Source organism: Ixodes scapularis, unplaced genomic scaffold (assembly GCF_016920785.2).
Source record: "Ixodes scapularis isolate PalLabHiFi unplaced genomic scaffold, ASM1692078v2 PGA_scaffold8__174_contigs__length_109621045, whole genome shotgun sequence".
Taxonomy (NCBI): domain Eukaryota; kingdom Metazoa; phylum Arthropoda; class Arachnida; order Ixodida; family Ixodidae; genus Ixodes; species Ixodes scapularis.
The window spans coordinates 30,624,755-30,648,109 of record NW_024609883.1 but is presented as its reverse complement, the minus strand read 5'-3'; the positions used below and the strand labels follow the sequence as shown (position 1 = coordinate 30,648,109).

The 23,355-nt window shown below is 45.0% G+C and overlaps 1 protein-coding gene across 3 annotated transcripts; it reads left to right on the top strand.

The window, feature by feature from the left end:
• Positions 1-2,653: 2,653 nt before the first annotated feature.
• On the top strand, positions 2,654-22,096 carry LOC115310952 (zinc finger protein 525). 3 transcript variants are annotated; one of them, XM_042286601.1, is made up of 5 exons: positions 2,660-2,727; positions 4,872-4,980; positions 9,393-9,507; positions 19,583-19,879; positions 20,468-22,096. In XM_042286601.1, the coding sequence occupies exons 3-5, from the start codon at positions 9,480-9,482 to the stop codon at positions 21,205-21,207; spliced, it is 1,065 nt and encodes a 354-aa protein (XP_042142535.1). In that variant the 5' UTR covers positions 2,660-2,727; positions 4,872-4,980; positions 9,393-9,479; the 3' UTR covers positions 21,208-22,096. The 3 variants fall into 3 exon arrangements, with proteins under 3 accessions (XP_040061208.1, XP_042142535.1, XP_040061209.1); XM_040205275.1 differs by having other exon boundaries at positions 19,583-22,096; XM_040205274.1 differs by lacking the exon at positions 4,872-4,980 and having other exon boundaries at positions 2,654-2,727; positions 19,583-22,096.
• The last annotated feature ends 1,259 nt before the right edge of the window (positions 22,097-23,355 follow it).

The window sequence follows — 23,355 nt, the reverse complement described above, 5'->3', positions numbered from 1 at the left end:
AATACAGCAGCTCGCATCTTGTCCGTGATGAGAGCGAATGCCACAGGACGTAATTTAGTCGGAGTCACAACTTCTCCACATTTGAAACTCCCGCTCTTTCGACGCGCGCGGACTGGCTGTGATACGTCATTCGTGACGTATAGCAGCCACTACGTGACGTATAATACCAACTTTGTGGCACGTGATTTAAAACGGACTAAATAGCCGCAAAGTAAAATCAGTCTCGCGCAATAAATATTACTGTCAAACAATTTGTTTTTGGCGGAAAAATTGTTTTGTGAAAATACACTTTTTTTTCTTTGCAGTTGCCCTTTAAGTAGGCTCGTTTTGAGAAAAACTCGTTTTGAGAACTCCATTTATACGAGACTTTCGGACGGCACTTGAACGCTCTGCAAGAGTGACGTTGGACCAACGAGGTAGCGTTGGACTTGGATGGACGGTACTCTACAAACTACGTTTAATTTTTAAGCGAGAAAGAGATGTAGTACGATCACTGACAAAGCCAAACTACCCAGAACACAATTTGCGGCTGGAAATTCGTTTTCTCTCGCCTGAAAACAGCCGGTCATGAATGAACAATATGCAAAGACTGTCAACGGAGTTTCAGTTTCGTTTTATCCTGCATTGCTCACGTGGTAGTAGACTCTCTACACTTACGCGCGACGCAGTAGGTACCCTTTTCTTCTCGTCATCAGACACAGCGAATAACGAAACAATATCGATTTTGCTGGCACAACTGCATATGACATCATAGAGTTATTATAATGTACGCTAGAGGTTCAACTGGCGCTAGTGTCTATGCGACTTCCGTGACGCAAATTGAAGCAGACAGCAACCAGTCTACTTTTCCAGTCTTCCTGTGTATTCCTATGGGAAAGCGCGCGTGCATTTTGTCTCTTCGCCGGAAAATAACACGGAACACTTTGGTTATTTGGGTCGTACCGAATAGTATGTACCTTGATTAACACTGTAAAAGTGTAATTGCTTTAGTTAGCGCATTTTTCTTCATCAGTGAACGATGTTTAACTTCGCTACATTTCAGTCCCAAACATGTGTTCCGCAGCAGGTGTGTAAAAACAAGCGACGATTCGAAGCAAAATTACAATCGAAAGGAATGTAGAGTGTGTTCAAGGCTGGCCAGCAATCCGGTGACGCTTATATATATTGCTAATATGCCAGTCCTGTCACTATATAAAAATGACCCCGTCGTGCATGAGCGGATAAAAACATTCAAAACGTAGAGAATAAAGTCCGTGGGCTATAAAAGTTGTCTCTTCGTATTGTTTTCTCTGCCGGGCAGCTTTTATCGGGCACTTGTTCTCAAAGATTTCGAGCGTGCGAGTGATATTTTGAACGCAGAACAAGCAGCTTCGCTCAGAGCAGAAAGAATAAAACGGTACTTACTTATTTAAAATAGGAATAGATTACGTGGCCTTCAATTAATTTTGATCGTATATGCACGTGTATGTTACTGATCCGGTGTTACTGCGTAGTTCTTGCCGTCTTTCTTAATTTCCAGATGTTCTTCGTTCGTTTGGCACGTATATCCCCCACGCTGAAAAGCGCCGACGTCGTGTTCGCGCTAACAGTGTCCGACAGTGCACATAAATACACGTACGAAGCTGTTTTGGCACCGTTTTTAATGCGATGAATTTGAAAGAAAAACATCGTAACTGACCAATTATTTCGTCGGCATGACTGAGAAATGTTCTAAGCTACCTATTACGTATGAATTATTCGGGATATTTGCTCTTATGATAGAGTGCAGAGAGAAAATGCACTCGCTTTTTCCCATAGAAATGTATTACCGGAAGTCAATTTTCGACTGGTTGCTGTTAGAGCACTATATAGCTCCTACGGAGCAGAGTAGCGCAATTTAGAACGCCGTCTCTCGGCGACTAGCGGCGAACGCCCGGAGGTTCCAACTGCGGTCAGAAATGCATGGAGAACGTGAGAAAATCGTTGTTTCTTCAGTTCTGTGGGGATGTACGGAATGGCAATCATTTTTGACATAATAATGAAACATTTTAGAATAATTTGCGATAAGCTTTGTGCCATGCAAGGACGTAACTTTTTTTAAAAAATTGCCTGAGCGGCATCATGCAGCAGACGACACGGCGACGTCACACCATTCACGTGACCCGCTCCGGCCAACCCGAAAAGCCCATCTCCGCTGCGAGCAAAAATCGTCTGCTTCAAACGCCATTGCCTTGGAAATTGCCTTCTCAAAATTTGCACACGCATCCGATATTATTAAAACTTTGATAAAGTGTTTAGCGCTTTACTAACTTCACGACAGGCTAGTTTTGAAAAGTGTGAACTCGCCGTTCATTTTTTAATCAGCCGTGTTATGTTGATCTCCATGTATTCTCCGATAGGGCGGGCCGCCTCCTGGAACCCTGAGTACCACGTGACTCGGGCCGAGCCGCTCTGTCGGCCATGTTGTCGGCAAAACACGGGGTTCAAAGGATTGCGCTACTCTGCTCCGTAGGAGCTATATAGTGCTCTAATCAGGACCATGCTTCAGCATAGAGTTATGTAGTTATGTCAGAGCCGTAAATGAGTTATGTCTCTGAGTTGTGTTTCCACTGTCATAGAGATCAGTGTGTGTTTCAGTGGCGCGCCTAGCGGCGAAACGTTGCACTTGCGACAACGGTGGCGGCCATTGTGGTGGCGGCGGTGGCGGATCATTTTGTTCCGACTCTTCAGAACAGCGAGTTGTTGGAGGTGAGATCGATTTCATGTTCTGAAACTTCAAGACTTCTTTTTATTTAACGAGCGGGTACCTTTCTTAGCAAGGTAAAAGAGCAATGTGTCTCTGCCTTCCTTGTTTCTCCAGTCAAGTTTTTTTTGCGCTGCCTTACCTCGATTATCCAGTGGCGTATCTGGGGTCAGCGACACCCGGTGCGGTGGGCCGCGTCGTTCTGCAGCATGGGGAAACATTCGGGTGATGGTAGCCCAACTTGAACAATATCCGACGCTCAGCCCGTTCTCTACGCCTTGCCAACTTTAGCGGTTGTCTTTGATGAATACTGACGGTATATAATTAGCGTCAGATTATGTAGCCGCTTGTAGGTATTGCGAGTTGAAGGGAACGAATGGGTGTTTTAGAAAGGTATCAACAGGAGCGAAGCGGTGGAGAGGACGGAGTTTGTCATGCGGGAAATACGGCGACGATGTCCCCACCGAAAAATGGAGGGAAAAGTAAAGAAGAGCAGAGAAAGAAAACCGGAGATCGGAAAGGAGGAAGGCGGAAAGGGGATGAAAGCCCACTTGTCTCTACACGCACGCACGCACGCACGCACACGCACACACACACACACACACACACACGGTGTTCTGGAATTGGCTGCTTTTAAAATTGTGCTTAAAGTCCAGAGCCCTTTAAAAAACAGAAAAAGGACCTGAATATGTCTGCGGCGGGCTCGAGAGCCCCGTGGAAAAATAATGTCATCAGTTTCCTCGAGTGAAAAACGAAAGTCCTGAAGCTGCTGTGAGAATCTCTGCCTTTGAATCAGGCACGCATCCAGAGGGAACATGGGGCCCACCCCCCCTCCCCCTCGAAATGTTCCATTTTGCTGGGGCCTCCTCTCCCCCTCTCCCTCATCAGGCTTGTACAAGATACTCACTAAAAGTATTTAAGTTAAGGCCCGTTCACACTCTTGCGACCGAGTATGACCAAGAGAAACCAGACCGGTCTTTAAGCCTCTTGCGATCTCTTAGGACCAGCTCCGCTGCGCTGCAGCGGAGCTGGTCCTAAGTCTCAAAAGGCTTAAAAATCGGCCTGGTCTCTCTCGGTCACAAGAGTGTGAACAAGCCTTGAAGTTACTGAGTACCACGAAAAATAGTAACTGAGTAGAGTACTAAATACTCAAATTTGTAAAGTAATTGAGTAAAGTACAAAATACTCCAAAAAAGTAACTCGTTACTTTCAAGATACTCTCAAGTTACAATTTTCTCTGCAATTCATTGTCAAGCACAACCGAAGTCAGAAAAAATTCTTCCTCCCAGCTACTATGGAATCTCCTGGAAATCTCTTAGCTAGACTTTGGCTACCACTCAGGCTACTAGGAGGTCCCAAGTAACTACGAATGAAACAAAAATAAAAATGTTTTTCGTTTATACCCTTGCTATGGCGAGGACATAGGCGAGGGCAGCGCGGGGCCCGTTCGCCTGCGGAGGGAGTTTCTACACAGAGGCTCGCCTCCGATGCTCCCCTTGTGTCAAGTGTTCATTTCCGCTTCAACCGTCAGTGCACTGGCAGGGCCGTGCAGTCGGGGAGTCCAGGCCAGGGGAGAACGGGCGCCAGCGTGGTGGGCGCCGGCAGTCATTCATGCTACCAAAGACAAAGCCAGTTTTAGTAGACCGTGTTTCCCCCTCCGCTACCCGGACCTCTACAGCCAAGGCCATCGGCACGCAGATGCAGTGGCGGTTTCTTTGTAGCGGAGGGGGAAACACTGTCTACTGGTCTACTGAAACTTGCTAATGCTGCGTACGCCTCAAGCGATGGGCCACCGGATTGGAGCCGTGTAGTCGCGTCTTACGAGTCTTGTGTGCGAAGAGAGCCTAGTGAAACGAACGAGAGGTGTGTGCGACTGCGTGCGGATGCAAAGGCATTTCTGAAGCTGGAAGGCTTTCTTTTATATGCTTTCACTCCATAACATAGAAAAATAAACTCCGGTTTACTGTCGACTCTCACCAGACACTTGTAGAACCCACCCTCTCTCCGACACAAGTGCCCTCCCTCTGACTTGTAGCCTTGTACACATCTTTTAGGCTTTCACCTGCATGCCCTTCTGCTTCGAAATCTGTTGTTCTTGGGCTTGGCCACTAACAAATTGTAATAAAATGTGCTTTGACGTTTTGCCCAGTTAGAAGACATGACACACGTCCGCTGGGCTTGAGGCTAGGACACCTGCTTCTCCGTGTCACCTCTTTCAGCAGAAGCACGGAAGTGCACTGTATTACCTGGCACGAAAGGTATCTGCAATGGCAGTGCGCCTAGCCAAAATAACTGGAGTTCAATATTTTCCAAGCTTTCCACCTCGAAAGAAAATAAAAAATAGAAAGTAACGTAAAAGTAACTTTAAAATGAGTACAAGTTACTTGAAAAAAGTATTCAAGTTAGAGTACTAAATACTGACATTCGAAAGTATTTGCAAGATACCAAGTTACAAAAGTATTTAAAGGGAAGCTACGGAGCTTCTTGGAAAAAATGAGTTAGAAGTGAATTCTAGTGTATTTTTATCCCGTGAATCCGAATACCCAAACCATTTGCTGCGTAAGCATTGTTAAACGCGAGAAAAATGCGAAAGACAGTCGCTGTCCGTGACGTCATCGACGGCTCTTTTGGCTGCTCAAGGCTAGGGAGGCGGGGCTTCAGTCCTATTTTGAAATTGCTCGTATGGCTCTCCGGCGGGTCGCATTGAAATACAATTTTGATATTTGTTAATCTAAAGGCCAAATGAACGCAATTCAAGCGTTTTTTCTCAAATGTAGAAGTGCCCCATCTTCCCTTTAAGATACAGTAACTTGAGTAGAGTATTTAAGTTACGTACAAGTCTGTCCCTCGTACAGTATTTTGTCATGGACGGGCCCCCTCCGAATCAAAATCCTGGCTACCTGCCTGTTTTGAATAATGTATTTAGGACATTCCCAGAGCATGTGATCGGCGTCTTTTGAGACCTTGCAAGCGTCGCATAGAGGCGACTTCCTTTTGCCCCCTCGATGCAATACTTTTCCGGTTTTTGCATTTCCAGTGCAGAGGCGAAGTAGGACTGTAGCTTATCTTGCAGAGTTTTTCATCCAATAAACGCAGCCACAAGGGGCACGACCAGACCAATGATTTTCAATGCTGACGAGGCAAGTGGGTTGTTGATGCCCGCCACCAAGCTATGAAGAAATTGCAGGAGGGGCATGACGAGACTTTGCCAGCTTGTGAAAGACTGAAGTGTAAGCACAGTCTCTGGAGGAGTTCTTTGTTTCTTCTGACTAGAAGATCTTTCCGATGACGCCTCACGGTAAGGGGCTTGTCTGGTGACTGTTTCTCTTTGGTTTCTCGGGAAAGGCGGTTGAACATTCATTGCCTCCGCAGCGGGATTTACCTGAAATCGTGGGAATACTCGACGAGACTTTGCCAGCTTGAGAAAGACTGAAGTGTAAGCACAGTCTCTGGAGGAGTTCTTTGTTTCTTCTGACTAGATCTTTCCGATGACGCCTCACGGTAAGAGGCTTGTCTGGTGACTGTTTCTCTTTGGTTTCTCGAGGAAGGTGGTTGAACATTCATTGCCTCCGCAGCGGGATTTACCTGAAATCGTGGTAATATTCGGCTTACTGTCTGTTCTTTTTAGGAATAGCATTCTTCCACGACGCTTGGCCGGGTTGATTGGTGTTGCAAAGTTCGCGACGACTGTGGTGGCCTCAGCTGGGAGTCTTCCCTTGTTTTATTAAGCGTAGTGACAGCTATTTTTGCGGTGGCGTGGTTCAGTACGTTTTGTTGTCAGTAGTCGTTGATCTTCCTCACGAGTTTGATTTCTGGGCAATGTGGCGATGTCGCGTGATGTTTTCCTCCATAGTTCATACATTTGGATGGGGCGTTGGGTTGGCATTCTTTGGTATCATGGGCGTTGGAGCAGCGAAGACATTCCTTTTGGTGTTAGGGGTTAGGTGGCCAAGTTTCCCGCACAAGTGGCACTGGATGTCAGACGCAGCCCACAGTGACCTGACTTGGCAGCTAACTACCGACGAAAGTGAGGCGTATTGTTTGGGAATCACCCAAGCGCCTCATTTGAGCAAGCCTAATTGTGCTCTTAAGCTGTGCTCTGAGCTCTTTCAGTGATGTCCTTCAATACGTCCTTTATGACACCCACGGCTTGAGTTTTGGACCTTGGTTCATACGCGTACATCAATACACCTAGTAAAGATTCACGCTTCAACAGCTGCGCTGTAGTTTGCAAGTTCCTGGTGTCAGTAGCAATTACGTTCAGCGCCTTATTTGGCCCGATTTGCAGGAATCTTGACGGAGCAATGTTTTCTAACTTTGCGGTCAGGCAAATACTTTTAAAGCTCGTGACTTGCTTTGTGGGGTCTTTCGGAGTGAAGACCACTACGTTGCCCAGAGCTGGAGGGAATGTGGTGGTAGGTGCCATTATCTTGGGTGCAAGGTTGAGCATTCTTTTCCTGCACAGTTCGGAGCCGCGCATATCGAACATGATCTTTGAGGCATCTGAGGTAGATTCTGCGTAGTAGTGCGATAAGAGTGGTAGTGCGTTCGCTGGGTCCTTCACTTCGGTTAGGTCCTCATCACGCTCTATAATGTTGACGTCGTCCCGAGTTTCTTCTGGAGGGCACTTGAAACCGGACAAAAGGTCATCCCTTCGGGATACGCCAGGGAAGCATTGGTTACGGTGAGGTTGGTCGCATTTATTGTTCCTTGCTTTTTGGGAGGTCATCGCAGCTGGACACCTGGTTCTCCCTTGCCGGGAGAATCGGTGTTCCCAGATGCAACTTTCAGATGTAATTGAGCAAAATAAAGTTTTTTGATAGAATAATGCAAAATATTCCTGATGTGCGAAAAAGCACTGCTCACAATCCGAGCGCTTCGTCGTTTTCAAAGGTGTCAACATCAAGGATTATTTCAATTACAGGGTGTCACAAAAATAAATTTACACGCTAAAATGGCTCGCAAAAATAAAAAAACTTGACGGATCTTGTAGCTACTTTTCTCAAAAATGTCTTTAACTGGTCACATTGTTGTGCTAAAATTTCATGTCGGAACTCCGAGTACAAAGAAAATAATAAAATAACTGATTTTTTCAACGACGGAGCGGTAGCTGTCGGCGGGACACCGAACGACGGCCATATTTCTTTGCCTTATCCAGAGGTGGCACTTCAGATTCACTGGACGCTGACTGGACGTGCCAAGGAAAAAGGCGCGCTTTTATCCGAGTTTTTGTTTCTGTGGGATGTTTAAGTTGTTTGAGCTTTCAGCTGAGTTTCACAGTGCAAAAAGTGTCACGCCATAAATATAAATAAATAAAACTGCCAAATGCCGCTCCAGAAATGATGTACCTTCGTCTGCGACGGTTCTTGTTTCGTGCATCATCTGCTTTTGCACTTTGACGTTTGAATGACACACAAGAGGCAGTCAGGAGTGCACCCCAAAAAAACAGCGATTTGGGGGCTCTGGAAAAAGCCGTAGAAATCCAAACTGTGGTGTAGTTGCGATCAAATGCCTCATTCACACGCACATACACTCGCAAGCAAAAAAGCAAACAGTTTGACGTACCCGCCGCAAACTTTGATCCATCTTTCTGCAACAGTAGCTTTTTTTAGAGCAATAACCTACAACAAATGTGCCATCTTGTTTGCACGTTCAGGATCGCCTTATTGTTTGGCGGTCCCGAACGTGTGGGGCGTGTTGACCTACATTCCCAGCATTCTTGTTGATGCTAGGGCAATTTAGCAATAGGTCTATTACTTTACCAGGCGTCATCTGTTTTGTGCTACGTTGTCAAAGCTAGCATAGCTTCCACAGTGCATGATTGCTGCACTGTGGATGCTATGCTAGGCTCTACAATGCAGCAGGAAATAGTTGATGCCTAGTATATCTGCAACGATTAGGTCTCGTAAATATTGGGCACTCAACCATCGAAGTATATGTCGCTCCATTGTAAACTACTTCCTTGTACCGTGGAAAGGGTTTAGCAGCGCTCGAAACATTTGCAAGGAGGACGAACCAACAGCCGGCAAACACAATTTTACAGCGGACATTGCGTTAAAAGTCGCCATGGCTGACAACGTTGCACCGAAGGTTATGTGTTTGTCTAGTTTCCAGTGAGTTCAATACTTCGTTTCAGCTTAGGTCCAGACGCAGCCAAGGCTACAAGTGCGAGCATAGGGCACTGAACAGTGCTTGCACTGCACGAGCGTGCGTGTTGGCAGGGACGCCGAAAGCCCGCAGCTCGCACTTGCAGCATAGGCTGCGTCTGGAATTAAGCCGAAACGAAGTATAGACCTGCCTTTTTTGTGCGTTTGCAGTTTGCCTTCAGCTTGGCGAGAAATATTTCTCATGCACCAGTTCTGAACTCAATTCCAAGAGTGGAGGGAGGTCGATGACCAGACATGTTAACGTACCACAGATCAGATAATGTGGTTGAAAGCTCGTGCTGCAGAACCCTGGGATCCGGGGTTTAATCCCCGCTCCCACCAGTTTTGATCTGGATGAGTGTTGTACCGGCGTGTGGTCGTAAGTCTCCACTGTGCGACGCACATTAAAAACCCCAGGCTAGAAGTCGTAAAGCACTGGCAGAATTTCTATTTACGGTGAAGACGACAGACACCCATTGGGGATCACTAACCTCCCGCTGTCTAAACATGCAACACGATTGCAGTTCCGGGAGCTTCGTGGAAAACGGCTTGGCTTCTGTGAGACGGAGTTTGGTGGGTGTCTTGGAGCTTGACCCCATCCAACAGTTCCTATGGAACTGAACCAGTCTTCAGGTCAAGGTAAGCTCATCGTTTCTATTTGTTTAATAAATGTAGAGGGTGATTTCGGATAAGATCGACCAGGGTGGCTGGTGGACATTTTAAAATCAGCTGATGTTTTTATATGTCATTCTCTAGTGTCTGGTGTAAACGCAGTGATGGAAGTGCTGCGCCATTTGCACCAAATTGCGCCATGAAGGGAAGTCAGCTATACCTTGCACCAAAATGCCATTTTTGAAGAGGATCGTGCCACACCTGTGCCGAGATAGGCTTAAAACAAGAAATATATATATTTTATTATTGGTCGACTATTATTTAGAGAAGTAGAAGGAAAGAAAAATTTTACAAATATGTATTTAACAGCATCTCTACTTAGCGTATAGTTTGTTCCGTCTTAGGTCAGAGTACAGCCGAAGGCTCAAACACATACAACCACAAACACACGCTAAAGGTGCAAGTCACGGGACGTTCACTGCATTCGATTGGTTTAGCCGATGAAAGAACGCTTAGAGAAAGGCGATGAATGTCACGATGTCGCGCTTTGATGCTGCAAATCAACTGGCCAGAGCCGCTGATACTGGGCATCAACCGCTCTGGCCGGCTGATGCGCTGGCTGGTTCATCGCTGACATCGACTAAATTTCCAGGCAGTGTCGTCAGTGTCAGGAACTAGGAGTCTCCGAGAAAACTTTTGCAAAATTGTAGGATTGCCGATTGCGGCTACTGTTACAAAAAAGAACCAGGGTCTAGGTATTCCTGATAAAATCACTTGATTCTCATGTCTGCCGCATATTTTCGTTCTGCGGCTGCAGAGTACCGTGGCACTTGCGCAGCTTGCGTTAACCCTCAACGCTTCTCACCAGCGTGCGTGCGTCGAGCTTTACCGCTTTGCACCGGGGTGCTAGGAGCTGCAGCTGACGCGGAGGAGTGCCTGGCGTAGCGCGATAGGCACACAAATTATGCTCAGGATTATTACAGGTCGACCTTCTTTGTCCTAATTGTGCATTAATCTCTACTTAAAAAAAAAAAGACAGGTAAGGAGAGAAGCCAAATATATACAACACGAGTCTATATATTTGAATAAATACTGTAGTCACAGTAGTTTCCGTGCAGCTGTCTATCGAAAGAGCAGCAAACTTTGACGTAACTCTGGTTCTTACACCGATAAAGAGCAGTCACCTTTAAAGCACAAGTGTAGCCTTTTATACTATTTTTGGGTGGTTGTTTTTGCAGTTTATAATATAGAGTATAGAATTTGGTAGGCTCATTAAATTTACGTGACTCATTTCTATTGGTAGTCGTGTTAGCGGATATGCTGGTTTTTGCTGGTATTAGAAATATATATATATATTTACTGGCTAAACAAACTACCTCATATAAAATAAAGAGGGGAGAGAGGATTTATCTCAATGCATAATGATTCACATTTCAACCATCTTTTAATACCCATTGTATATGAAACCTTTTCTGAGTAGGGCCTTATTTAAGAAGACTGTTCCTTTTACGCCCTGTCTATTCTTATCACAAACGGTGATAGGTAATATGCTCGAGTATTAAATAGGAACCCTCGATCACTATCATAAATGAACTCATTTAGAGAGGCTATCACTTTCTCAAGGCTCAAGTGATGTGCTAACAGATGTTGGCATCTGCTCCAAAAGCATCAGTGGCTGCTCCAAACCAGTATTTTGCCTGCTACAAAACCTGCTACAAAAAATCAAATGCCGCTTCCATCACTGTAAAGGAATCCACTCTTTGTTTTGACCAGAAAAATGATTTGTGGACAGGAAAAATTGTAAGGCATGAAGAGCTGGATAGTTGTATTAATGCACACTGATGGAGGGGCATGTTTGAAAGTGAATAACTAAAACGATAAGGTTAGCAGAATTCTAGTACTTTTTAGGAACCAACTATGGGTACAGCTTGCTTGTAATATATAGTAATTATATTTATTAATATTATATTTCGTTTTTTAAAAATTGCCAAACATGCCTGCTCGAACGACAAATGGCGAAATTCGGAGGCCTGTATCTCATGAAATAGCTTAATCATTATCATATACTTTTCCGATAGTATTCTACTTTGTATAGCTATGATTTAAAAATATATAAGGTAACTGAGTTATACGATAGTCAGTATATATTTAGGCAAACATCAGAAAAAAATTCAAACAACAAAAATTTCTGATGCAAATAAAAAAAAAAAAAACACCTTCGATTTTTTTTAAATTTTGGTACCCTGTCATACTCTGTTTCGGCATTCATTTCTATTAGAAACATGTTGCATTATTTGATTGAGAAAGAAGACACAACTCCTCAAAGTAGGGTCCTTTTTCTAAGCCTACACTTAGCAGTGCCCTATACGAGAAGTGACTGAGTTCCGATTTCAGGAACCTAACTCGCATCTTTCATATATTTTATTTAGGTGAGGGCACTGACAACTAGGGCAATCGGTCACACAGTAAAAGTGAGGAGAAACTATATACAGCATTTTACATACAGTGTACAATTAGAGACTAGTGATTCGAGAAAAAGATGATGCAGTGTCAAGTGTTACATTTCGGTATATTTTATATTTAGAATAAAACAAATAACTTGACTTCCACACTCAAAAATAAAGACATAACACTAAAATTGTTTGGGTTAGCTATGTATTTCCGGAAACAAACCATTTCAGGTGAGGGGTGCCACTGCACCGGATTGTAAGAGCTTCGATACTCTCGGTGTACGAATGGATTGTGGTAAGCTGAGATTTTTTATTCTGTGCGAGAATAACATTTCGGGATTCTCATACGGTGATCAGATAGAGAATAAAAGCTATCACCAAGTTAAACGGTAGGTTAAATACCCCTTGAAGAAAACGGGGATGAATAAGATGCCCCTGCATTCAAGATGAGCAGTCCTTGGGGAATCAAATTCGGCACTTTACGCTAAGGCTTTCCTCGATGTAACCATTTAATAATCGTATCCATTATATTTGTATCTGGTTTCTTCTAACCAGATACGACTGTCCATGCTACGTATATGTCAGGTTCCTTCTGTTGATGACTTGCATGACAAAAAAGGCACGCAGCGTCAGCCAGTCTACTTTTTTTTTGTTGACGATACCGAACAACCTTATTTTTGTCCAGATACACAAGATGCACCCAGTTTGTCAGATAGAACGCCCACCATTGTCCTGGCCGTCTGAATTGCGCTCATTGAACGTTCTCTCAGGTTGTTTAGCGTGGCCTGGTGCTTCACGACTCCTCCAACTCCGTCGCATGCATTTTCCCATGTCCAGCTGCAGAAAGTAACCACTGGCCTTGTGGGCAATCGTTCTGTGCAAACTGGGGAAGCTGGTAGCGATTCTTAAAATGACTGGCGGCCCCGTCACTTACGTACGTCACGTGCGAGTATGCCGCAATGTTGTCTTCAACCCACTCTTTCACGTTTTCTTGAGCCAAGCACATGCGAGCGACATCGTCACACAGGTCCTCACTGATGATAGAAACGCTGTTTGTAGATTTTCTTGTCGTCACTACACATGTAAATATCGTAATTCTTTTTCTTCAGCGGTATGATTTAACTTTGTCAGGAAGCACAATGGTCCAGTTTTCAGCAAAGTCAAAATGAAAGACAATGCTCTCGCGTTGCGTACAGCTGCTTTTCATCGTAGATCGCGTTATCTTGCGTTTTTCGGATATGGTTGTGAAAAATCCAACTTTCAACCATTACTTGAACGACTTTTAAGAAAGCCTTAGAATCCAATGTTTTCTGGGTTTTTTAGAGCGCAGCTCTTAGGCGCCCGTTTCCGGCTTGAGCGGCGTCGCCGTCGGCGTAACCGTAAGGTCACGTGACCCCCCCAGGCCACGTGACCCCCCCTCCAGCTCACGTGACCTCCGCCCAGGTCTCATGACCGTCACGTGATCTCGGGGGGGGGGGGGGGGGGGGGGGGAGGGAGGGAGGGAGGGAGGGAGGGAGGGAGGGAGGGAGGGAGGGAGGAGGGGTCACGTGACCCCCGGGAGGATGAGGAGGAGGTAAAGGAGACGGAGGGGGAGGAGGAGTAACAGGCTGGATCACGAGGGAGGAGGGGTATACCCTCCCCTCAATACCCTTCCCTCCTCCTCCTCCTCCTCAAGAGCTGCACTCCAATTTGGCGTTACAGGGAGTTGTAAACGGCTTTCATTTATTTTTTCACAAGGTCGCCGGCCTCCCATGGAAAGCAAGCAAGCCGGCCGTGTCGCGGCGGTCGCCTATTTGCCGCGACCTAGCGGTAGCCGCCGCAGGAGCATCGGGGAGCAATGGCGACGAACAGCGCGGCGGACAGTGTCCCCGTCATGATTACGACGGAATTTAAGGCAGTTGCGAATTTGAAAAGTTCCTTCGGTAGCCGGTGCCGCCGGCGCAGAATCATCGGGAAGTTACAGTAACGATCAGCACAGACGACAGTGGGTGATTACAAATCCGGAAAGCTTCTTCGGTAGCCAGTGCAGAATCACCATGGGAAGCAATGGCGATGAGCAGCACAGCGGACAGTGTTCCCGGGGTGATTACGACGGGGTTTATGGTGGTTACAAACCGAGAAAGCTTCTTCCGTGGTGCCAATATGATGAAGGGAAAACTTCTTCACGAATCTGGCCGCGAATATGACGTGAAGGAGGTCCGTTTCGACGGACAAGTAGATGTCACGGTGCGCCGCACTCCGCAAACAAAATTAAGCGCTCCCGCAAAAAATTTAGTTGGTGTTGAGTGGACTGCTGTAACTATGTACGTTTATTTCTGAATCAGCTTGACAGTAACAGCGATTTTTTTCGCGCCATTCCACGATACCCGCTACTATCTTCCTGTAGGCTGATGGAAACGTCCAAGGGTAGGCTTGGGTGGGCGACCGCATTCTGCTTCTCGATTCCGGTGAAGTAGTTAGTGCATACTTCAGAGTTTGCCATCGGTGTAGATAGTTTTCCATCGCCGCTAGAATAGAAAAAAAAAGTTAATTGTATTATTCGTCAGCAGCTTAAACAAAGCTCGAACTGGAAGGTAAGTCCCACTTAGGTTGCGCAGTACTCCGCCTCGTACGGCTTCGAAGGGACGATGTAGTACTTCGTGCCGTGCGCGCCCTTGCACATACTGTTGCAGCCGACCAGAATTCAATTGTTGTGGCTTTGTTGGGGCGGAATAGATATCTTGGAAATTACAGCGCTAACCCGCCACAACGCACAACCAATGCAGCGACTGGCAGAAGATCCCCGGTGAAAAGGACCCGTTTGCCGCTAGGGGTGCCCTGGTCGGGGCTTGAATTAGATCCGCTCGGTTCCCATGTTGTAAGCACAATATCTTCATCCACTGGGATATGAAGTTCTTCGAGTGTAAGATACTGGCCTTTTGGGCAGTGATCACAGTCTCCTTAAAGACACAGACTTGTTAGTGGGTTGCACAGAAATGCTGCGTTCATTTCACCAGTGTTGAATGTTGAGCCTGTATCATTCTCTACAGCGGCAATACAAAGGTAATAATTGGCGCAGTGCACACAAACGCACACTTCCTGGTGTGGAATACATTTGACCCATCTAGGGCGCAAGGAATAAAGTTTCGTTAGCCCAACACCGGAATCAGGACACTTGTCTTTGTATACACCAAAGGCCTCTCGGATTGAGCGTGTCAGGAAGCGCTTTGGCACAAACATTTTCTCCCCGTCGAGCTAGCATGACAGAGATCACGTCCTTCTGGTAGGGACCTTGGCACAAACATTGGAGCTCGTCTTTCGTGAAGTACTCTAGGGCCGCAGACATGTTATCAGGGCTCACCTTGCACCTCGTGAAAGGACCCGGCTCGTATTACAAGCTACACTTTTCCTTATCTAGAGCGTAAACACTCTCGCCATGTTAACCTTTCCTAGGTTAACATAGCAACGGTGTATGCGCACTATTGTGTTTACGCGGGGCTCTAGTATTTAAGGGTTTATTCAGAATATTCAGAATACCTCGCATCACCTTACAAAGGCATTATTGCAAGGGAGGGGTACAAATACATTTGAGCAAAAGTACAAAAAGCGCAAGGCCGAACATGAGACAATAATATCAATTATTTTTAAGTTTATGAAGCATCACTTAACACATGCCGCTGTCTGTCAGTGTGCCTCTTTGTGCATGATATTATCGCCCGTGACGCCAGCGACTGGGATGGCGACAGGCACGACTGCTCAGTAAACAGGCATCAGCAGCCATATTTTGCTGGTTGAAGCAAACCCCCTCATCCTTGACAGCGAGCGGGGAAATGCGAAAAAAGATTGAATCGGCTGTTTTGCCAGAACTAGCAACGAGGGTCGTCTGCTACACTTCCATTAACTATTGCGCCATAATCGTGATCTTCGCGAGGAAATGATTGTTGCTATCCACAGAACACTGTCATGCAGAAAGGTAATGCTTGAATATGTTTTCATTCTAGATGTAAGTCAGGGATATATATGAGAGAGAAAGATGGAGATAGAGGAAAAGAGAGAGGAGCATATAGTGTTGTCAGAAAATAAAGTAAACAAAGTTCCCAGTGGCCGATGGCTGCAGGATCTTTTCTCGAATCACTAGCTCGTCATATGATAGCTCTTTGTAGACAGTAGTTTCTCTTCACTTTTACTGTGTCAACGATTGCTATATTTATCGATGGCCTCATCTGAATAAAAATATCTAAAAGATGTGTTAGTTTCATGAAACAGGAACTCAGAGTCACTTCCCGTAGAGGGCACTGCTAAGTGTAGGCTTTGAAAAAAAAACCTTCTTTGGGGAGTTGTCTTTTTTCTCAATAAAATAATGCAACATGTTTTTAATAAAAATGAATGCCGAAATAGAGTATGACAGGTTACCCAAATTTAAAAAAAATCAAAGGTGGCGTTTTTTTTTATTTGCATCGGTATTTTTTGTTGTTAAATATTTTTCCCTGTGTTTGCCTAAATATATACCGACCATCGTATCACTCAGATACCTTATATATTTTTTAAAGTAATAGCCATAAATAAGTAGAATACTATCTGAAAAGTATGTGATAATGATTAAATTATTTTATGAGATACAAGCCTCCAAATTTTGCCATTTGTTGTACGAGCAGGCATGTCTGGCAATTTTTTGAAAACAAAATATAATATAAAATATAATTGTTATATATTACAAGCAAGCGGTACCCATAGCTTGTTTCTAAAAAGTATTAGAATTCTGCTAATTTTATCGTTTTAGTTGTTCACTTTCAAACATGCCACTCCATCAGTGCGCGTAAATACAACTTTCCACTTCATGCCTTCTAATTTTTACTATCCTCAAATTTTTTTTTTCCGGTCAAAACTTGGTTTAGATTTGCTCATACCAGACACTAGACAATAGCATATAAAAGCATCAGTTGATTTAAAAATGTTGACCAGCCACCCTTTGGTCGATCTTATCTGAAATCACCCTAGAAAAGTGGCTGTGGCTTTGCTATGGCCGGTCAAAGTCTAGATCAGCTCTTGTACAGACTCCTAGAGGTCTACTAATTCTGAGATCCTCAGCCAGGGAGGCGTCCTCAGTAGAGTCCAAATAGAGTTCCTGTACATGCTCCCTACGGGAGCCAGAGTTGCGCATTTGTCTTCCATGTGCCGCCCCGCCGCTACTCATCGAGATTGATCACATGAGAAGCAAAGAATCCTGCGCGATGCAGAAAAGTCAGTTCGCCAATGTGTCACACCTGCACGTGTGACAGGAAGCAAGAAACAGACTGCTTTTGCCTCCTCCTCCTTTCTTGTTTTCCAAGCCCGGTTGTGTGTGCGGCACCGCTATTCACCGAATTCAGTCATGTGACCAGCTGCAATCGACGTAGCGCGGCTCCTACACGCAGAAGTTGCTTTCCCGCATAACTTAAACTTTTAAGATGGCTGAACACACAACTCTGGCTCCCGTAAGGAGCATATAGAGGGAGAGTTCCAATCCCAAGAAAAGGTGTGCATGTTGATAAGGGTTAGGCTTAGAGTAGACAAATGCGGCAAATTGGGAATTTTAAGGGAGGTTCATGGCAGTGGTGAGTGAATGTTGGGAAAGTTAGGTGTTAATTTCCTATACATGATATGCCGGGCACTTCTGGCCACCTTGACAGGGGCTGAAACTCCTCTGTGGTGCAGGTATTCGTTGCATGCTTTTAAGAGGCAAAGTTTTTTTGTTTTGTAATTTAATCGGTGTTGTATTGTGTTCTGTGTGCCCGGTGACTTCGAAGATGCCAAAGTGTTGTGTGTTCGACTGCATGGCTTTGATTCGAGAGACCTCCGTGAAATAAAAGACGCCGCAGGGCCTTGTTTTATTCCACAAAGATCCCAAAGCGGAATTTGAAGTTCCTTCATGATCCGCACCAGTGCAGTGACGTCGAAGATAGAGTCGTCCTGCAACTTGAGTTTCCCTCACTCCTCCGAATAATCCCGACCCGAAATGCCGTGTTCGCCCGTATCTGGCAACCAAACGATCTCCTCCGTGTCTACGCCAGCCCCCCATTGTTGTGAGCAGACGACGCTTCACTTTCGAGTTTGAGAACCTTTTACATACCTGCCAACTCTTCCGAATTTTTCGTAAAATGTATGAATTCGGACTAATTATACGATTTTACGAAACTTGCTTCAAATCTTACAAAAAATATATTTAATTTTTTTTTGTTGATGCTTTTGTAACTCCGTTGTTGGCGGTATCTTGCACCGCCACAAGAGGACGATAGGTACCGTCCACAGCAACTCGTGGTTTTTACTATCCGTTTATCCGGTGGCCACTCATCGAAAACCAATCCAAAGCTCAAAGCCTTTGTTCGTGTGTTCGGCGGTGCACGGGTTCACGTTGGTCCGGTGTGTTCACACGTTGTTGGGCCTTGTTGTTTCAACCAGTTTCGAGGCGAGAAGTACGGCGTCTGTGTTTGTTGCACGTGTAACTGTAGCATTCTCCTGGTCACTGTGGCTTCGCGGCGCAATGCCGAACTCCAAACCTCAAAAGAGGTACTTTCAGGTGTTCCTGACATTTACACGTCGAAATTTCCGTGCTTCGTGCCGCCCAAAAAGCGAGAGAAGTTTGGATTCTGTAGCACGTGCACGTGTGATGTAAGCGTTTCGCACGCTGGCCCAGGCTGATCCCCGCCGCCGCGGCCTCTGGACTTTTACGAATTTGAAAGTCCACAGGTTGGCAGGTTTGCTTTTAGGACCCTTTCAACGATCTAAGTAGTTAGAAACGGTGCAAGGTCAAAGAGAATGCGCAGTAGACTTTTGTAAGCGACGTGAAGGACCGCGTCATGCCCGTTCTGCATGAAAGGCTGCCCCGGTTGAGTCGCAACCGAAGTTATCGTAAACAAACACCAAACGCAGTTTTCACCGTTTTACAATTTCCTTTTCGAAGTCAGGGGTAGTCGGGCACTGAAGAGCACGTTCATGCTTCTCCTAACCTCCTCTCTCGCTTGAAGCACCTTGCCACTAGGGGCGCTCGTATTTACTGCTCCCCATGGGCACCATCAACACCATGCAGGCCCAACTGGCCGTGCTGGCTTCGTGGAGCCGCGGGGCGAGATCGTTTGTTTGGACGAAAATGTATAAAAGAGCATGGGCTTGGGGGTTACATGGAGGATATTTAAGTAAGGATGAATATTAGTTGTATACTGCTTGCAAGGCACTATACTTTGTTTACTGTAATCAAAGTCGTTGGCCAATTAGAAGACATTATACCTAACAGTCTCCAGAAATATTGTTTTTGTTGCACTCTTTAAATAGTGAGGCATCCAGCCCCCCAAAGTATTCGGATCCATATTTTCAATCTTCAAGACTAAAACTTTCTTGTGACAAAAAAAGAAGAAAATTCTGAGAAGACATGAATACTTTTCAAAGCAAGAAGACAAAATGTGATTTAAAAATTATAATAAAGTGTATACAATTTTTTTTCACTTTTCAATACTGGGGACTTCCTTAATGGTGCCAGTCCCATTTGAGTGCTTTCGTAAATCGAATTTCAATGTGCAGCAAAATATTGAACTGTACAGCTGCAGCAAAACTGCATTAATGACTACACTTTTCCAAACAAAGTGGCTATCTTGGTTTGACTTTCTTTGTGTATCAATAGATGTGGTATTTTCTTCTAGGTGATAGAGCCACACTGTTGGGTGAGACCAGCTGCCCATTGAAAGTCACCGAGGACATCTTGTTTGTGTGCTGTTCCTGCACCTATGTCACCAGAGATCAGCGTGTAATTGTGAGCCACCTGACTGCCCATGGTGATGAACAATCCAAGTGCCAGCATCCTTCCATGTCTGGCTCTAAGTCCCAAGTGCTTGGCAACATTCAAAAGCACAAGGGTGAAAAGCCATTTAAGTGCAAGCTCTGCCCCCGAGAGTTTGCTTATAACTCCCTTCTGACCTGTCATTATCGAACACACACTGGTGAAAAGCCATTTAAGTGCATGGAATGCCCCAAAGCCTTTGCTCTAAATTCCCATCTGCAAAGCCATAATCGAACACACACTGGTGAAAAGCCATTTAAGTGCAAGCAGTGCCCCCAAGCCTTTGCTGATAATTCGTGTCTGAGAATTCATAATCGAACTCACACTGGTGAAAAGCCATTCAAGTGCAAGCAGTGCCCCAAAGCCTTTACTCAGAGTAGCCACCTGGTCCGTCACAATCAAACACACACAGGTGAAAAGCCATTTAAGTGCAAGCTCTGCCCCCGAGAGTTTGCTTATAATTTCCTTCTGACCTGTCATTATCAAACACACACTGGTGAAAAGCCGTTTAAGTGCATGCTATGCCCCAAAGCCTTTTCTCAAAATTCCAGTCTGCAAAGCCATAATCGAACTCACACTAAAAAAAAATTGTTTAAGTGCAAGCTTTGCCCCAAAGCCTTTACTCAGAGTAAAAATCTGATCTACCACAATCGAACACACACGGGTGAAAAGCCATTTAAGTGCAAGCTTTGCCCCAAAGAGTTTGCTCGTAATTCCCTTCTGACCTACCATAATCGTTTGCACACTGGTGAAAAGCCATTTAAGTGCATGCAATGCCCCAAAGCCTTTGCTCTAAATTCCCATCTGCAAAGCCATAATCGAACGCACACTGGCGAAAAGCCATTTAAGTGCAAGCAATGCCCCCAGGCCTTTGCCCAAAATTGTCATCTGCAAGCCCATAATCGAATGCACACTGGTGAAAAGCCATTTAAGTGCATGCAATGCCCCAAAGCCTTTGCTCTAAATTCCCGTCTGCAAAACCATAATCGAACACACACTGGTGAAAAGCCATTTAAGTGCAAGCAGTGCCCCCAGGCCTTTGCTCACAATTGTCATTTGCAAACCCATAACCGAATGCATTGTGGTGAAAGGCCATTTAAATGCAAGCAGTGCCCCCAAGCCTTTGCTAATAATTCGTGTCTGAGAATTCATAATCGAACTCACACTGGTGAAAAGCCATTCAAGTGCAAGCAGTGCCCCAAAGCCTTTACTCAGAGTAGCCACCTGGTCCGTCACAATCGAACACACACAGGTGAAAAGCCATTTAAGTGCAAGCAATGCCCCAAAGCCTTTACTCAAAATTGTTATCTCAGGCGCCATTATCAAACACACACTGGTGAAAAACCATTTAAGTGTGAACAGTGCCCCCAAGCCTTTGCTCGAAATTCCCTTCTACGAAGCCATAATTATTTGCACATTGCTGAAAAGCTATTGAAGTGCAAGCAGGGCCCCTTAGCCTTTTTTGAAAATTCCTCTGCAAAGCCATAATCGAATGCACACAGGTGAAAAGCCATTTAAGTGTAAGCAGTGCCCCCAAAGCTTTTCTGATAATACCAGTCTGACCCGTCATCATCGAAAACTGTTGAAGAGAATCGAGGGTCTTTAACTTTTTTTTTACTGTGCTGAAATTTTCTATATTGATGTACTTCTCAGTGGTGATTTCAAATATGCAATTAGTTTTCAGATAGCCTTAATAGATCCTGAGTTATCAATAAATTTGCAATTTTAATTAGGCCCTTGTTACGGGTCGTTAGCGTAAATTTCTTCGAAATATATCGTAAATATTTATAGAATTTCATTAACTCACATGCTTTGTGTAGTGATGCTATTTTTGTTGCTTTATAAGTCATACAATAATTCTAATTAATTAGTCCCACAGTCTTAGTCACTTTTAACCCATATGAAGAACCTAATAAAAATTTCATATTTATTGATAACTCAGAATCTACTAAAGCTATCTGAAAACTAGTTGCATATTTGAAATCACTAGTTAGAAATACACCAGTATTGTAAATTTCAGCACGATAAATGAAAAATAAAAAAGTGAGATTTTCGTCCCCCCTTTAAAACCTTACAAGTGCAAACAATCCCCCGAAAGCTTTGCTCAGTATAGTTTATCCGCCAGAACCAAATGCATATGTGCAGAATGCCTTGCGGATCATCGTAAGTTGAGCCTGGCCAGTGTGTGATCATTTCACTCAAGGAAAACTTTGACTTTTCATTAAAAGCATGTATATACCGAAGTGCAAGATAGGTCCCAAGGCCCTTGTTCAGATTAATAGTGAAACTCTCCGGACTGAAGCACTTCTGCATATTAAAGGAGCTGTGTAACTATTAATGCTGCTTTGCTTAAATAAATTAGAAGTTGGTGTCTCAACCTTTTTGAAGTAAAGAAGAAAAAAACGCTTTTGCCTGCGTTTCCTAGTTCTTATTTTAAGAAATGAAAGATGTTTACAACTCCTTGTAACCCCAAGAGCGCAGCTCTTGAAGAGGTGGAGGAGGAAACAGAGGAGGGTGTACCCCTCCTCTCCTCCTCTGCTCCTCCCCTCCTTTCCTGCTCCTCCGCCTCTCTTGAGGTATTTCGATTTTGCAATATACCGTACTATACAATCTGATACATATATAAATTGTGTTGTTCTCGCTGACTGCTTGTCCAGAGAAAGGAAATATAGTTCTCACATCTGGAAGGTCTACTCTCTCCAAGTCCTGCCAATGACAGGAAACAGTACAGCAGGAGAAGCGTTAGAATCAACACTTTGAAGAGACACGTGATACCGTATTTACACGATTGTAAGTCGACCCCCCACCCCCACAATGCACATCAGCAAAAAAAAAAAAAAATCTTTTAGATGCGCATTTTATTGCGAACACTTGAGAACGGCAAAGTATCTGTTTCGAAAGCCGAGCTTTCAACACGTGATCGATGCCTTCTGGCGTGCTTTGGCTGCGCATGTACGCGTGAGGTGCATGATATGCTAGGCATTATCGAAACTAGGAACTTCACGCTGGAGGCGGGACGACTGAAGTTGCTCACTCTCGTTCTCCCTCCATCCGCGACTAGACTACCACTCGTCCGCACTGTTGATGTCAGTCCCATCATCGTCACTGCTACACTCTCAAAGCACGTCGTCGGCGTCGTCCAACGAAATCTCGCACCTCACAAATGACAGGATCAATCGCATCTTCCACGCTTGCTCGGCGATCGCGTTGGATGTCACAGGTAGGGGCTGATTGCACACTTTTGTGGCGTACGTTGCAAGCCTAACCTCCAACTCCGGAAGGCACCCTTACCTATCCTGACTTTGGCCTACGAAAGCCTCTTCGTTTGCCGTCACAGGTTAAGGTCCCGCGCCACTGCATACTCCACTGGAGCATCACCCGCTCCAACGGGTAGAATTTGCGTCCAACAGCGCAGTGACTGGTTGCTTCTGAGTGAAGAATGGCCATAAACAAGCACCGAAACACTAAACTGCCCGGATCACGTGTGTCAATACAAAATAAACATAGTTAGCGCTCCAGCATGATCTCGTCACTCAATCAAACAATGAGCGACTGTGAATTGTGCGAAAAACTTCGAAGAGAAGCCGCGGGGTTAGTGAGCCGTGAGGCTGTTCCAGCGGCTTCTGGAGTGGCTCT